This window comes from Rhagoletis pomonella, unplaced genomic scaffold (assembly GCF_013731165.1).
Source record: "Rhagoletis pomonella isolate Grant_MI unplaced genomic scaffold, Rhpom_1.0 Rhpom_scaffold_00004, whole genome shotgun sequence".
Taxonomy (NCBI): domain Eukaryota; kingdom Metazoa; phylum Arthropoda; class Insecta; order Diptera; family Tephritidae; genus Rhagoletis; species Rhagoletis pomonella.
This window is the reverse complement of record NW_023458558.1, coordinates 32,340,232-32,356,703: the sequence shown is the minus strand read 5'-3', so window position 1 is coordinate 32,356,703 and position 16,472 is coordinate 32,340,232. Positions and strand designations below refer to the sequence as shown.

Genomic DNA, 16,472 nt, shown 5'->3' with positions numbered 1-16,472 from the left:
CAAGAGTTTAACTATGGAAGCCTGCTGGTTTAAACTTTTGTTAACTGGGCGTTGTGAATATGAAACTATTAACTTAGAGTAATTCAGCATACATATTTAGTTATTGAAATATTGGAGTTTTCGTATTTCAAAAATTTTCAGCATACGGATATTAAATCGATTTTAAATGAAGTAGTCTCTTTAAACCATATTCACATTACAGCATAAATTACTTTATTTCAAACAAATTGACTTCACATAACTCAAGTGCGTTCAGATTTGCTTTCATAATTTCCAAAGATATGTGATTAGCACGTGTACTTACCAAGTGTGTGGTTAGCACTTGATTAAAAAAAAAATGTAGCATACCTTTAGGCAGTTTTTTGACATGTCCTTTATTTTCTTCTTTGGTTCTATATTTATGATAAATTATAGGCCCATAAATGTCTATAATGAAATATCGCCACACTCTTATGTGAATTTAATTAAAAAAAAATCTTATAGAAGGATGCTGCTTGATGCTTGCAAGGTTTCTTCGTTTAACTCCAGATATTAAAAAATATGAATGTTGATTCAAGTTTCTTGAAAGCAACAGTGATCTGTAGCTCGTTTCTGTAACTCTTCTCTACCGATTATATCTCTACTGGTAGAGAATATACGTCATTCTCCACTACTCATTAGCAGTAGAGAAGAGGGCGGCGAATTCATATCTCAATTCGCCTTGGTAGAGAATTGTTACAGAAACGAGCTACTGGTTATGTTTGCAAACAGGCAGTTCTAAAGAATGCTTGCTTGAACTGAGTCTCTGAATTAGAATCCAATAATGTTTAAGGTAACTCGCCAAAACTATGTTTTATGGTTTAGGCCGTTTTTCTCGGAACGTATTTAATGAGCCAACACTTTGGCACGGATTTCTCAAAAATTGGGACCTTCAAGTAAACTCTTTTTGTTGGCAACTCTACATGTCACAACGATAACACTGTAACCACAATCTCAAGTTTTGAAATCACACACAAAAAACGCCGAAACACGTGAACTTAAGATTGGGTCGTAGATTACAGATCAGGTAATTTGCCCAAGATATTTTCGTTTTTATGAAAAAAATCGAATTTGAACAAGGAAAAAATTAAAAAAATAAATCTTTTTTAATTGTTTTAAATTAGTATTAAAGCCTGTTATTTTGCCAAAAAATCAAGCTACTAGCGAGGGAAATCGATGGATAAAAAATATTTAAACAAGTTTTGAATGGTTAAATGACAATTTGCTATAAATTTTTGTATGAAATAAGGCCCGGTAATAATGTTACTCATACGCCACATCGTAAATAGGAGTATTCATGCATACACCTGCATGGCGTATGAGTAACATTTTCCATGTTAAAGTTTAACTTTTTGTTCATTCGCAATGCAAATCTAAAAATAAAATATCTTGGGAAAATGACCTGCTTTAGAAAAATGGTATACAGATCCGCAATCTACGACCCAAAATTAAATTTACGTGTCTCAGTTTTTTGTGTGTGGTTTTAGCGTCCCTACAGTGTAATTCATTAGCGCCGAATACCAATAAATACGTTCAAACAATTCCATGTACCGTTTTTATACCTTTCAAAAAATCGTTGCCAAGTCCCCTGACATTCAATGGGGCCAGGGCTAAATAACCCCCTAACCCACGTTACTCTCGGCGGGCCTGTATACATACAGTTTCAACAACTGGCTACTCTTTTTCAATCAGAAAAACTACATAATACATATTGTAGGGATCAGTATATGTAAGATTCTTCCACGTCTAAAATATTTCCTTCGTATTTATGAATATTTATTAACCCTCTGCATTTATACGGTTACACTTTTTATTTAAATTTTTATATAAAAATATTTTTTAATGGGGCTCTCTCGTGAAATGGCAAAATAAGTTAAACTAATTTCGATTTATGCACAAAATTTGTCTTTTTTTTGTTTTTTTACTTCATACTCTTCCTAAAATCTTCCATCGCTTGCCTTGAACTGATTTATTCATTTTATCGTCTGAATAGTAGCGTAGATATCAAGAAGATTGATTTTTCAAGGCGATCAGTTCCTTTAAATAACAATTCCACGGAGTAAAATCACAAAAGTCCAGTTTTCTACGTCTGCAGCATCATCACAACACTTATTCTGTAACCGACCAGGCTTTACTCTCATCTAACTTATTATCAATTATTTGCCGTGACGACGAAATCAATAAAACTTTCCGAATGTTTGTGAAGAGGAATCACTTATCTTTGTTTCTTCTCCTAAACGAGTTTTAAAAAAAGCATAAAATGGAAAAAGCACATAGAATATGGTTTCGAAATTGGCTGAAGAGTTTTGTAATACAATCATCTACTAAGACTTCATACTTTTCTTTGTTTTAATAAAAACTACATTTTCTCTATCATTTAAAACTCTATTTACATAACTTATATGGTTCCTCTACTCGTGTACCTTAATTATGTAAAACGATTTAGATAGCAAGAAAGTTGAATAATGTATTTTAGGTATGTATAAAGAGGCTTATGGTAATTTGTGGACTAAATAAAATTCGCACCGTTAAAAATGAAACTTAAAGTTTAGTTTGAGTATTTAAGCGAAGATTTTAGAAATCAGAGCCCGAATCACGGCATTCGTGAACGAATAAAACTCCATTCGAATCGAATGAAATTAAATGGCAGCTGTTTTCTCTCTAATGCAATTTAAATGGAACAAGTGAACTCGTTTTAGAATGCTAAAATCTAAAAAAGAAATTTCGTACCGAATTTCATTCGATCACGGATGACATGATTCGGCCCCAGCTTTGAGCTATCGTCTCTATCAAGAGGTAAGTATTTTTGTAAGAACAACCCTAATTTGGATATACCGTCCCACCTCGGAAAAGAAACATAAGTAATAAATGGCGAACAAAGTTTACTTAGTTTTTATTAAGAAAGAGTAAATTCTCGCTATACATACTTTTCAGCGAAAAAAACTTTGACGGAGTTCGCACTTCTGTATATTCGTTGCATAGCTTAGTACCCAGCTCTTAAGAAAACAGCCAAGAAAAAAATTGCCATTGTTTAGTGTGTGTCCAAGGAATTTTGACATCTGATATTTCACAACCTGTTGCTTTATTCTTTTCTCCAGAAATAATGGAACGGGCATATATTTCCGTTGCAGGGATGGGTTGCCTTTGCTCTTTTTTTACTAAAAACTTTAGAAAACCGTAGTAGAAAGCGTAGCAAATTTCTGCGTACTGCCTTAAGGAAATTTGATACAAGACAATAGAGCTGGAAAACTATCGATGACACTATCGATAGTATCGATGGTTTTTGACAATCGAAAACATCGATGGTTTTGTAAGCAATATCGATATTTTTCACTCATTCATACATACATATATACAGATGCTGCATGAAGTCAAAAATTGTTGATAAACTTTTGTTTTTATTAGTAAAAGTATCGACATATTTTAGTACTTCTGGTCTCATTTTCAATAAAAGTTGTTATGTTAAATGTTTGGACATTTTTAATCAAAACTATCGATAGTACCATCGATAGTGTCGCCATTTCTGATAGCATCGATACTATCGATGGTTGTGACTATCGACTATCGAAACTATCGATGGCCACGACCATCGCGGTGACAGACAAATTCATTAAATTGTTCTCTGTTGTCCCCTCTCTTTCTTCGTCAAAACTTCAAGTCAAAGTCAACATTTTCTCAGTTATATTACCACGAGATAGTATATGTAATAATTTTGATCAGAGATGTTGCCATTTTTTACCTTTGACAGTTTTAATTTTATTGCGGATGCTGGCAGAATGGCCCTTGTTAACAATATTATTTCCGCAACTTAATTTGAAAATCGAGGAATCTTCTAGAAATAGGCGTGGCAATTTTAGGACCAAAGTTAAGGAGTTTAGATTTTGTTGTGGACTTTGGCAGAATATCTATTCACTAACAAATGTTTGTTCCGGATTTCTTTTTTGGAAGAGAATGAAGTCGCATTTTGAAGTTATTGCAAATGCGTATTCAAACGAATGTTTTTCTAACAAGCTACAATGCATGAAGAAAGGGGTAACCCGGCTAGCCATTTCTGCATAATTAAATTACTTCTTTCATTATGACGTTTTCTGGAAAAATACCCATATTTTATAGATACATAGTACCTAATATGTACACCAGGGTGGTCCTTAAAAATATACGATATTTTCAGTCTCAACCCCTCAATCGGTAATACCACGGTCACATATATCACATATAACTTTTGGCCCCGAATAGAGACGATTAAAGGCCAGTATGCAGGTCTCAAGAAAAGCAAAAACTCTATATAAAATGGCGTACACGAAATGGCTAAGAAATTTTCTTGTGTAAATTTTCTTTAGGCAGTACGCAGTTCTTAAGAAATTTGCTCCGTCGCAAAGGAGTCAAAGGCCAGATGGATTTAAAAATTTAAAAATATTTTGGTTTTTTTATTTAATGCCCAAAATCGATACTACTTAAGACGTGAATACAACATACAAATTTCGGTCCCGATTGGAGTCGGTTAAGATGTCCTCATATGGTAATCTGAACTTTGACCGCTGTGCGACACGCCTTAACCGACTTAAATCGGGACCTAAATTTATATGTGATATCTTCGACTATAGTAGCATCGACGTAAAGGCTAAGGCCTGGAAAATCTGATGTAAAAATTTGCTTCCTACATTTAAGGACCACCCTAATGTACATACTTTTATACATAGTTATATGTTTATGCATGAAAACGAGTATAACCCAACATTCTCGTGACAAATTTACTTCAACAAAGTTGGTGTGTATAAGATTTGTCACTTTGTTAATCAATTATATTTAATGTTATTGCTGTTTATTTGTTAGTATATCGTAAATATTTACACAATCGTCACACAAAAACTAATAAATATATATCAACATATTGACTCTTTTAATTAAGCTTGTTACTCATTGGAAATGCCCAGCTCATGGACAGGTTAGTACAATACATTACCCGAGCCGTATTAAAATGTTAAAGAAAATGTATATTATATACTACATACATATGAATGTGTATCTAAGTTCATACATATGTATATCACCATAATTTGGAGAATAAACAATTATAGGAATGATTGTTCGAAATCGAGCTGTTTCCATGCTGCAAAAAGGAAAACAAAAAAAAAAACAAAACAGAGCTAGAGTCCGACTGATTAATCGGCAACGGCATCGGCTGATTCTTAGCCGATTCTTTTTACTTTTTTCGCACTTCATTCCATGTTATTTATTTTTTACTTTTTTAAAGCCCCTTAAAAGCCTAAAATATTAATACATCTGAGTCCTCCTGTGACAAAAGTGTTCTCATGTTTCGTTTTTATAATGTACGGTGGCGAGCATGTGAATAGGAAAGACACATTTTGCAAGTTTTGGCTTTTTTCTTTGTTTAAAAAATTGGTATTATTTTTTTATGAAAATAAAGCTTACTATCTAAACAAAACCCTGTAAATCAAAATTTCAGACTTTGTAGAACATTTATAAAAATTCGACAAATTTTAAAAAATTTTCATCAAAGTTTAGTATAATGAAGGACTTATCGTGGATTTTGACAATTTTTTGTTCACGCATTTAAATAGGTGACAACCCTACTAAAAAAACTTAAAGTTTTTGTACACGCGAAGGCCATGCACTTTCATTTGGTGTCTAATTTTTTATCCAACGAACGGTGAAGATCTTATAGTTTTTAAGCAGGTAATAGGCAACCTTACTCAAACAAATAATACATTATTACACATCCAGAGGCTAAGTCTTTTCATTTGAGAGTGACGGTGCAGAACAGACGCCTTCGCTTATTAGAATTGATTATGGTAATTTTCTTAACATGTGGCAACCCTATTCAAATTTTAAATTAACAAGGTCACTCGCCTATCGATACAAAATATATTAGAAAAAATCTCGTCAAAATCCGTTCAGTAGCTTTCGAGATTACCGCGAACAAAAAATCTCCACTTTCCTTTATAATATGTATAGATTGTATTGAAAACATATTTATAAGTCAGCAGAAGCTGCATATTTTTACTACTATGAGTACAACTAGGAAATGTAATTTTGGATGAACTGTTTATTTTACATAGAATAAGAAAAAAGACTATTCAATAAAGTATTGCAATGCTATGTATAAGCGATAAACAATTTTTTTAGAACATATTTATGTATGTACACAAATAAGTGAATAGATTCTTGGATGATTACTCTTTTTGTAATGTTATTTAGTTACTTGTCTATGTTTTTCTTTTGTTATTATTATAGTTTATTAAAAGCATTTGTTCTTGAATGAATTTGTTTATGAGGCCATGGGAACAGAAGTAGCCTAAACCCACAATTTTTTATTTTTGTTTGTACCTAACTTCTCAAAATAGTTTCAAATGCAATAAATTTTGCAGTAAAGGTCGCATATTCCTTAATTTGATGGTGCTTTATGTAGCTCTGTTCCTTAAAATTAAGAAATCATCGACTTTAATTTTAAAATGGATCACATTTGAGACCATTTTAAGTAGGCAAGTACTAAAAGTACTAAAGTACATGGCCTCATTTATGTATGTATGTTTGCTTTCTAAGGAATTTGCATCGGCATCAGCCAAAAATTGGGAATCAGCCGGCCTCAAAACAGAGCACATCATTTATCCACATCAGCGAAGGTTATTGCAGACTCTTGTCCATTGATTTATTTATATGCAGCTGTTAAAAAATACATCCTTTCGTCCTGTTTTTAGAATCCCAGTGCCAGGTGGCAGTTTCTTTCGAAAAGAAATAACAAGCAAATTTTAAAACCAATCCAATTTACCCGAAATGAAATAGGATAATTGTGTATATGTATGAGTAAAGGCCGTCGAAGCCGCTGTTCCTGCTGATTCGTTTTGGCACATTGACTTCCAAAACCCATACCTAAGACATCGTTTTTATACTCGCATTTACATTTATTTTACAACTTTAATGTATAACTTTATTGTCCTGCAAGCATTTTATAAATTTTTTCTGAGTTTTGTAATATTTTGCTACGACTCGTATCGATCATTTCCATAAACTCTTTCGTATTAGCTTCGATTTGTACAAGTTGATTTTTCATGGGTTCCGTTGCGGACTCGGTAAGGCTGCAAAAGCGAAAATTAAGTTAACATAATAAAAAGTTAATTTAGTAAATGGCAAGTTTAGTATGTATAAATACATATATAAATATGTATATTCATTTGTAAATATGTATGTATGTATCTATCATTTAAGTAATCCATACCTTTTTTCACGCCTAAGGTCGTTGGCTACTTGTGTGTATGTGTCTCGCCACATAGTTAATTCCAATTGCATAGCATCGATATCTTCTGGTATGAAATCCATTAATTTACCAAACGGATTTACCGACTTAGTCAAATTTTGAATGACATCGCGCAAATTATTCATTTGCCGTGCAGAGCTTTGGCGCCCAATCGAATTGGTGGTTAGGTCCACATCCTGAAAGAGCGATATATATATTTTTTATTTTTGCCACAGTACGTATTTTTTCTTTAAAGAGGATGACTCAAATTTTTTCCGAAAAATATTTTTTTGTCTCAAGAGAGCCCAGAGTGAGGGCTCAAGTGACGGGGGAAGTTTCAGGGCCCTATAGCAATTACCTGTAGATTGAACGTCATACGTTTCCTTTTATTATCGATATAAGGTTTGTAAATAAGTTCGTTAAATTTAAAAATTTATGAGCACGAGTGATTTTTTTATGGAAAAGGAAAGTAAATAGTTGTGGATATAATTAATTCAGTTAATTCCAATGAGTTTAACGGTACACGGCTGAGAAATAATTGTATTAGCAATCGGAATGCAATTGCAACCAGAGTCGATTTAAGAAACCCGATAACTAGTATGTTAAAGAAATTGAAATGTATGTTAAAGAAAGTCAGAACAACAAGAAATATACATGTATATCCTGTTTTTGTCGATCTGAAAGAATTTTAAAAATTCTATAAAATTTATTGTTTGAAATGCAAGCGGGAACACCAGCTGGCAAGGAAACTTGCAAATTCCTGCAAATTTGCAAGTTTCTCAACTTGGGAGAGGATTTTTTCTTATTCTCTGTTATTTTGAGTGTTGTATAATAAAATATTCAGTACTGGGCCGAAAAACCTTAAACTTACAATGTTACAATGCTGACCGTTTAAACAATGTAAAAAAAGCTATGAAAATCAGTCTCGTAAATTTTGAAGAAATATGAGCCTATAGTGATTTTTTCATATTCAAAACATAGTTACGTTAATAATAATATAACCTTAAATTAAGATTATATTACTGGAAGGATTTTGCGTTTTGCGAATTGCGTTCGCGAAGTAAATCCTTATCTAAATTTAGAATAATCAGATGAACGAGTCCATATTCTTACATGCAAACACAAAGCGGTTTTGGATCAATTTAAATTTTGAAAATTATACTTCGCTAGGTCAATTCGTTACCATCATCGACGGCTACAAGTGAAGAATCATTTCCGCTTTGGCGAACGTAGAATGCACTTCCCACCTCGGCCATCGAAGCCATCATTTGAAACTGCTCAGCAATGATTGGAAGGCATCGAAGGGTGCAGGGGGCAAAACTCATGTTTGGCCTTAAGTTCGGAAGTTCTATCTATTTTATTTTTTTTTTTGCCCTCAATGAGCGGACTGGAGAGGATGAAATGCTGTCATCGTGATCGGAACTATGCAGAAGCTTCAAGTCTCTAGCTTTTCGGCAAGTTAATTTGAAATCGATTGAAAATTAAAAAAATATATAAGTACACATGTTAAGCTAGGGATACGTCGCATTTTATAATGTTTTTCATAAAGCCCTTTGCAACCCCAGAAAAACTAAAGAATTTGAGCATGATGTTTTGCAAAACAAAAATAATTCTAATAACAAATTTTATAACAAAGCTTTCTTAGATATTTAGAATTTTGAAACAATTAATTTTGTCGTGATCTTCATGTGGGGCCCCCACATCTATGATCCATCGGCCCATGCTTTAATCCGGCCCTGGTAGGACCCCAGGTTTGTTAACATTCAGTTAAAACTTAATTTATTAAGACCACATAACATTTAATGAAAGGTATTCGAGTTCGGGTGGAGCTATTTTCGCCTGTCTGTGAACTCATCTATGAAAGTAGATGGGCCTGAAAAACTGCATAATCAAAAAAAATAAATCTGACAAATTTGTGCATACATGTAAATTCATACATATGAATCTCTTACCTTTTCATTCTTCCCAATGGAATTAGTTCCTTTTTGCTGTTGCATTAACTCCTTTTGCGTCTCTAGTATTTGTTGTACCAAATGTCCTTGTTGTTCTGCATTATTTTCAACTCCACTCTCTTCACCCCTATTTACTTCTTCGACTGACTCCACTATGTTTACAGTATTTGCATCCTCTATGACAACCAAATTTTCGCCATCGTCATCCAAGTCGCCAAAGCTCTCCAATTTTACATTGATACCCGACAGTTTCACTTGATCATTAGGCTGTAACACAATCTCTATATTACGATCACGTCTCCGAGGTGCACCAGGACGTGCCGACGCCGGCCGGGCGCTTGGTGGGCGTAACGAAGTGCGAGGTCGATTTGCAAAATTACTGGCGTTACTGTCATGCGAATTTTCTCGAGTGAATGTATGCTCGCGTCTGACCTCTGTAGGTGTAGGCGGAACGGCGGTGGGAGGGGGTGCTGCTGACTGATTTGGACTTTGTGGCTTTATATTTGTGTTCGAATTTTGGAATTGCATTGAATTTGATTTTTGTTGCTGTAAAATTGATTTCTGTACTAGCTCTGGCATCTCTTGATGTGACAATTCGTTGTTTTGCATTGTTCCATTTGATGTTTTCAGCAGTGAAATCGTGTCGTTGATATTATCATTTCCGTCCTTCATTCCATTCGTCAATGTCTTATGGTCGTCTCTTGCCACCACATTGACGCTTGACCGACGGCTGCTTCCTGATGACCTTCTATGTCTTGCCGAAGACTTGCGACTTTCGACATCATTGGATGTTCTTATAGATTGTTTGAGAATATCTACTGAAGGATCATTCTCCAATAAGATTTCGGATCCCATTACATTTGGTTCCAATGTTTTGCTATTTCGTCGCTGATTTTCAATAGGGTTACTTTTATTTGCCATTTCTGATGGCTCTTTTTCCATCTTCAGTTCCAGCGCAATACTATCATCCTTTGTTGTCATGTGCAGCTCGTTGTCTGTCAAAGACACAGTTTCCGCTTCTTTAGGTACATCATTTTTTATTGGCGAAGGAGTCTTCTCTTTAGAGCCAGTTCTGCTTTTTAAAAGTTTGGGTTTCTCTGTAGGCTTTTCACTTCTCTTGCCAGCTTTTTCGTTGGGGTCTTTAGAAATCTGGTCTTTCGCCGTTTTACCAGGTTTCTCTTTTTCTCTCTCTTCAACATGCTTCTTTGATGGTTTCTCAGCTTTTGTCGGGGGTGAGATGGACTTAACGACTTTTTTGGTCGCGTCTTTAGTTTTTACATCTTTAACTCTATTTTCCTTGTCTTTGTATTTTTCGTTTGCTTTGTCTTTATTCTTTTTCTCATTTTGTTTATCATGTACCTTTGACTTTGTGCCGCTTGTCGGAACCCCCAGTCCCTTGCTGTTAACAACTTGTTCGACAGCACTTTTCCAATCTAATTTCTTTTCAATAACTTCTCCCATTAATTGTAATAGTTCGTTGGTCTTCTCTGGCTCTTGTCCGGCAACTATTTTTGAGGTCCGTACAGTTACATTTTGATTGGATATGATTTCTGAAAACAATTAATTGGAAATAGAGTACAAAAATTAGTTTTTAATAAATAAGTGAATACATATACATGCTGCCAAGTTTTTAGCTGAGCGTTTCTTCCAATTATTGATGTTTACTGCGTACCGCCGCTCGGTAGGACCCTGCTTGATAGCTTAGTATTAAAAACTGGAGAAATAGCAGGACTCCAGAAATAGCCCCCATTTTTCTTTTTCAAAATGCACATTTTGCTCCTAGAAAAGTAGGTCGGTTTGACCGCCCTGCACAGGACCTTGAAGGCGACAGAGAAAATCTTTATACATAAAGTGCTCAGCGTAGGGTAAACAGGGGCACGCACCAGGGGAGGTATTATCTCACCACTGCTTTAGCTTATGGTCTTTAACGGACTGATAAAGATGCTGGTGAGTAGCGGCTGTCCGATGAAAGCCCACGTGGACGACGTTGCACCTTTAATGAGGCGTAAATTTCTGGGTACCTTTTATATTCAAGGGTACTTGAACCTGGTGACTAAATGCTCTGCGAACAGTAAACACACAGCAAATCCTAATAATACTGATACCGATACCGGCACAGCGGGTCGCCCTTATTGAAATCAGTGGCACTTAACGCCCGTTGACTGCGTAGGTAAGGCCCCTGTACCTAGGGCTGCGGTCAAACTTAGAGACACCGGGTGTTTAACTAAATCAGGATATGGACACTTTAGAAGTCATGGAATTATCGCCTTTATCTCTGTTAACACGGATCATCGCATGGCTAGACTGGCTATTTGGCGCAGATATATGGCGCATAAGAAAGCACAATGAAAACATCTCATGAGACGGCTTTTGGAGTTTTGGGGAAGGATTCTGCAGAAGATCAACGGGCCGACGACATAAACATAGTGCGGCGGATTAAAATACTGCGGCTACGCTGGCTTGGCTATGTCATACGAATGGATGGAAACGCTCCAGCTGTGAAACTACATATACTATATACAATGCGGGTCGCTATGCTGGTAGCAGGGGAAGAGCAAGGCCCCTTTTGCGATGAAAAGGCCAGGTGGAGAAGGACTTGGCTCACTTGGCATTTCTAAATGGCGTGGACTCGGCCAGAAACTCGTAGGCGGTTGCAGCGTCAATTAAAAGGACGGTGAAGTTCTTAACAGATATGTCGATGCCATGGCGTATCAACTGCATGTGGTAGCGATAGAAGCCATACTTCTTATGAGATCGGTTATGTCAAATTGGCGACTGTTTTGCTTTGTTTACATATAAAAAAAAAATTAAAAAAATTAAAAAAACTCAGAGCGTGTAGTCCCAACGCGCGGAAGAAGTGAAACTTAATAGAGGAAATGCCAGAAAGAACGAAATGTGCGATATAAATACACATGTAAATATTTTCTAATATACAAGAAAGATATTTATTTCAAATTTTTTTTTAACGACCTTTAATTTTTTAATTTTATAACCAACTGCAATTTTACCTAGTAGATTGTGGTAACTAACTTAAGATATGAAAAGTTTTATTTCAATATTATTAATATTACTGGTAGCCGCTCCTTTGGTTGTTGAATTATTTCTACTATTACCCATTTCCAGTGAAAACCTTTAAAAAACTAAAATCATATTACACATCTAAAGGTCAAGTCCTTTCATTTGACATCCCATCTTTTAAAATCGAACGAACGATACAGATTTTATGACTTGGTGTGGAATATTTAACGCGACCCTCTGTGGCAGAGAAATTTCGAACTCGATTTTCTAGCATGTGACCACTCCTTTCATGGAACTAAAGCCTTTCATGGCCGAAGGACAAGGCCTTTCATGTGACACCTCATACAGATACAGATTTTATGACTTTGTGTTAAATATTTAACGCAACCATCTCCGAACTCGTGTAAGAAGTTTCACTTAAAAAAAATAATAATAATAAAAATTACTACAATCAATTCAAGAACCCACTCAAAAACATAGGTCCAGCCGCTTAGGACGAGCTAAGTGATATACACACCCACCCTGGTGTTGTTAAACTGATCCGCCATTTGAATTTTGTAAATCTGATTTTCCGATTCGTAATCAAAGACCTTAAGAACCGTTGATTGTAAAGTTTTAAGCGATTTAAATTTTTTCGCCGTATTGGGTTCGCTATTTTGAATTTTTCCAACCTGACCTTAGATTCGTAATAAGCTGTCCCAAGAACCCCAGAGTGAAACTTTTCAAGCGAATCGGATCGACTTTAAATTTTTGGCCGCCATATTGGGTTCGCAATTATGAATTTTTAAAATCATGCTCTAGGTTCGTAATCAGCAACCTCAAAAATATAAAAACCTGCTGTTACTTTTTCTTTTTTAGTGTTGGGTTCTCCGGTGGTAAAAAAGTTGTAAAGCAAAATCTAATTTACGGTTAGTTTAGACGCCATATTTGAGACGCCATGTTGAATTTTTGAAAAGACCACACTTAATCTTTGTAATCCGTCCTATAAAGTTTTGGCCATCGTAGTGTACCGATTGACGTTATATGGAATTAATTTTACCCCGCATCCCTTACATCGCAACGTTTGGCACGTTTCCGGTCGTGATCTAAGCGTCGTACAAAAAAAATGTACGTATAAAAGTTGTAGAGAATGAATATGACATGTATTTTCAACAGAAATTGTCGAAAACTGGAGAAAACTGTGACAATGTAAAGTTTTTCGCGGTTTTGGCTAATTATTTACAAAAAAAAAAATTAACCTTCTATATAACAAACGTGGTAAATTAAATTCTCTACAAATTTTAATTGAACCCCTTTTTACGAAAATCTCAAAAACCCCAAACAACTAAAATCCAAGATGGCAGAATGTTGCCAAATGAAATTTTGGGGCAAGACCGTGGATCCATGTCATCTACGTGTCAAATAGAAGTAAACTGAATCAAAAACTCGCTGTTACAATTTTTTTTTGAGAAGAGGGCTATTTTTACTGGGCTAATGAATATAAAAAATTTTCTTCTTAGAAGGAAACGCAACATACCATTCTAATATTCTTTGAATTAAAAATCAGTACGAAGTAGAAATATGTAAGTACCAAGCAGAACCGTTTCCAAACAAATACATAACAACAATAAGATCCCTACATTACATATTTTACTTTAATGACCGAATGAAGTGAGATAGGGCGTTTTCGAACCGAATTCTGAGTTAGGGCGTTCTTCAATCAAATTCTAAGATAGGCAGTTCTTCAACCAAATTCTCAAATAGGGCGTTCTTGAGCATTTTTTTTTGAAATAGGGCGAACTGGCTGCCGAGATATGTAGGTCGATCTTCCACTCAGCAGTCGATATAGTGTATCACTATGACATCTACTTTGCCAATTACCTTCTAGGTCAATCAAAACTAATAGCAACTCTATCGTTAGCTGTTTACTTACTTATGACATCAATCATTTTCTGTAAAAATTTCATCTTATCATCGCGATCTTTGATGTTATCTGAGTTTAACTCCTCTGGCGTGTACAAACCAACAAAACAACCAGTTTCTTTAATGACCTATTAAGCATAAAAATTATATAGGTCAATTAGTTCAAATTACGAGTACAGGTGTGCAAGTATGTTTACCAACTTCAACAAATAACTTACGGCATTAAAAACATCGTGTAGAAAGCGAAAAGGTGGTTTCGTCAATAACTTCTCCGTTAAGGGAGGCCTCTTCACGTATTTCCCCAACGTTTGCTGGGTACGTTTTATCACAGATGAGTCCAAATCACCCATTTTTGTGAATGAGCTTATTTTTGATTATTGTTTAATTGTGCCCCCTTTTCTAATAATTTTGCTGAACCAATTAAACGGTTAGCGATTCACTAATAACAAGCACATTTTCATTGCTTGGATGAATTCAACACATATGATGAGTTTTGTTATGGACATTCGTTGGCTTGGTTACTCATACATACTTTCACTTTTCGTAGCATGGATTTTATGGTGATGCCAATAATTGATTTAATTGTTGTGCGAATTCCTTAACTTTTTTCTTTCATATTGAAGTATTCTTATAAAGAATTTATGTATATGGGTCATTCCATACAATATTTACACCTCAATATTGCTTTGGGGTGAAATATATTTTTTTACATTCTTTATCGAAAAAAAGAAGACACCTATTATTTTATTTCGTCATGAAATTCGAAAATCTCGAAAAAAATTCCCGAAATTTTTGAAGTAACGGAGAAGTATCTTTATTTAATTGTTTGCAGTTAATAAACTATTTGTCGGAGAAAATCAGTAAAGGTATCAAAATGTGCGGAATTACCTCAGCTTTCCCTGAGAGTGTGAGTTAGATTAAAATAAAAAATGTTTGCATTAAAAACTCGCATTTTTTTATTTTTTATGAACTTTATCATGTTTCATTTTTTTTTTTACCTGAATAGTTGTCAAATCTTATGGAGTACGCTGTAAAAATTTGAGAATGGAAACACCAAAACTGTAGAAGTTACGAGTTTTTTCATACCTGCGTACATATATACCAGGGACATGAACCCGATGAAAAATTTGGTCGGTTCGGTTCAGCGGTTTGAACCGTTTTTGCACCCTTGGATTGGTTCGTCAAAGCGGTTTTTTTGGTCTTTGAATCGGGGTTTCGGTTCGGTTCAACGGTTTAAGTGTCAAGTGTCAAGTGCAACAACGCGCAAGGTTAAGGGGTCTGTCAAATGACATGGGTAGGCAACTCATTGATATTCTCACATGGTAAACAAGCAAGTTTAACAAAAAGAAAAAATAGTGGGTACATTTATCTATTGAAAATTGGTAGAAACGAACCTTTAAACCTTTATGGAAAGTGGTTCGGTTTTCAGTTCGGATCAAACATTTGTGGAAAATTTCGGTTCGGTTAACAGTTCAGTTATTTAATAGAAAAATGCGGTTTTCCGGTTCAAAACCGGTTCGGTGCAAAACCGGTTCACGCCCCTGCTTTTAACACTTTCAATGATTCTACTTTAATTCCATACAATATTAAAAACAATATCCCCGTCTGAGATCAAATCCCGGGTTGTATGAGAGTGTGTAGCGAGACACTGCAACTGCTGTAGGTCCTGGCCCACAAAAGCATACAGGGCATCGAGGAGGCTGGCAGACCAGCTAGAGAAGCAGCAGCCCTCGACCTATAGTACCAGAACCTTTTCTCGCAGTACTACCTCATAACCTTAGGTAAGAGTTAAGAGCAGAACAACGTCAGCTAAGTTGAGCACATTGAGAGAACACGACAGGACTAAGGCAGGCGAAACAATTTTTTATGAGTTAAAAACCGAAATTTCTTGGAAACTATTAGCACTTAAAACACAAGCCTGGGATTTATAACGGGTTTGCTTAAGGGTCACTGCAGACTCTAGGCCCATATGAACCCCGGGGCATTAGTGCAGACGACTCCTGTCGGCTGCGACATGGCAACAGAAACCCCACTGCATCTCCCTTTTGAATGCGATGCGCTTGAGAGAAGCAGACTTACACACCTGGGAGGATTGTTGCCAGGGGTCACGCATATTCAATCTCTGCCGCTTTTCAAACTGCTTGGTTCCATCAAGGCACTAGGGCTGGACGAGGTATTATGATGGGCTCTAAGGGCACAATAGACCCAAGGTCGTAGTGCACATCCTACTATCAGTTCTATCTATGATCCACACTTTTGTCTAACATACTTTCATGATCTTTATAATAAAATTCATAATTTACCAGTTAAAATTGGATTTCTACGTT

General features: G+C 35.4%; 1 protein-coding gene across 1 annotated transcript; it reads right to left on the bottom strand.

The window, feature by feature from the left end:
- Nucleotides 1-6,934: 6,934 nt before the first annotated feature.
- On the bottom strand, nucleotides 6,935-14,495 carry LOC118737469 (TRAF3-interacting protein 1). Its single transcript, XM_036467979.1, has 5 exons — nucleotides 14,364-14,495; nucleotides 14,156-14,273; nucleotides 9,226-10,775; nucleotides 7,256-7,470; nucleotides 6,935-7,115 (listed from the first exon to the last, which is right to left on the bottom strand). The coding sequence occupies exons 1-5, from the start codon at nucleotides 14,493-14,495 to the stop codon at nucleotides 6,968-6,970; spliced, it is 2,163 nt and encodes a 720-aa protein (XP_036323872.1). The 3' UTR covers nucleotides 6,935-6,967.
- Nucleotides 14,496-16,472: the final 1,977 nt, after the last annotated feature.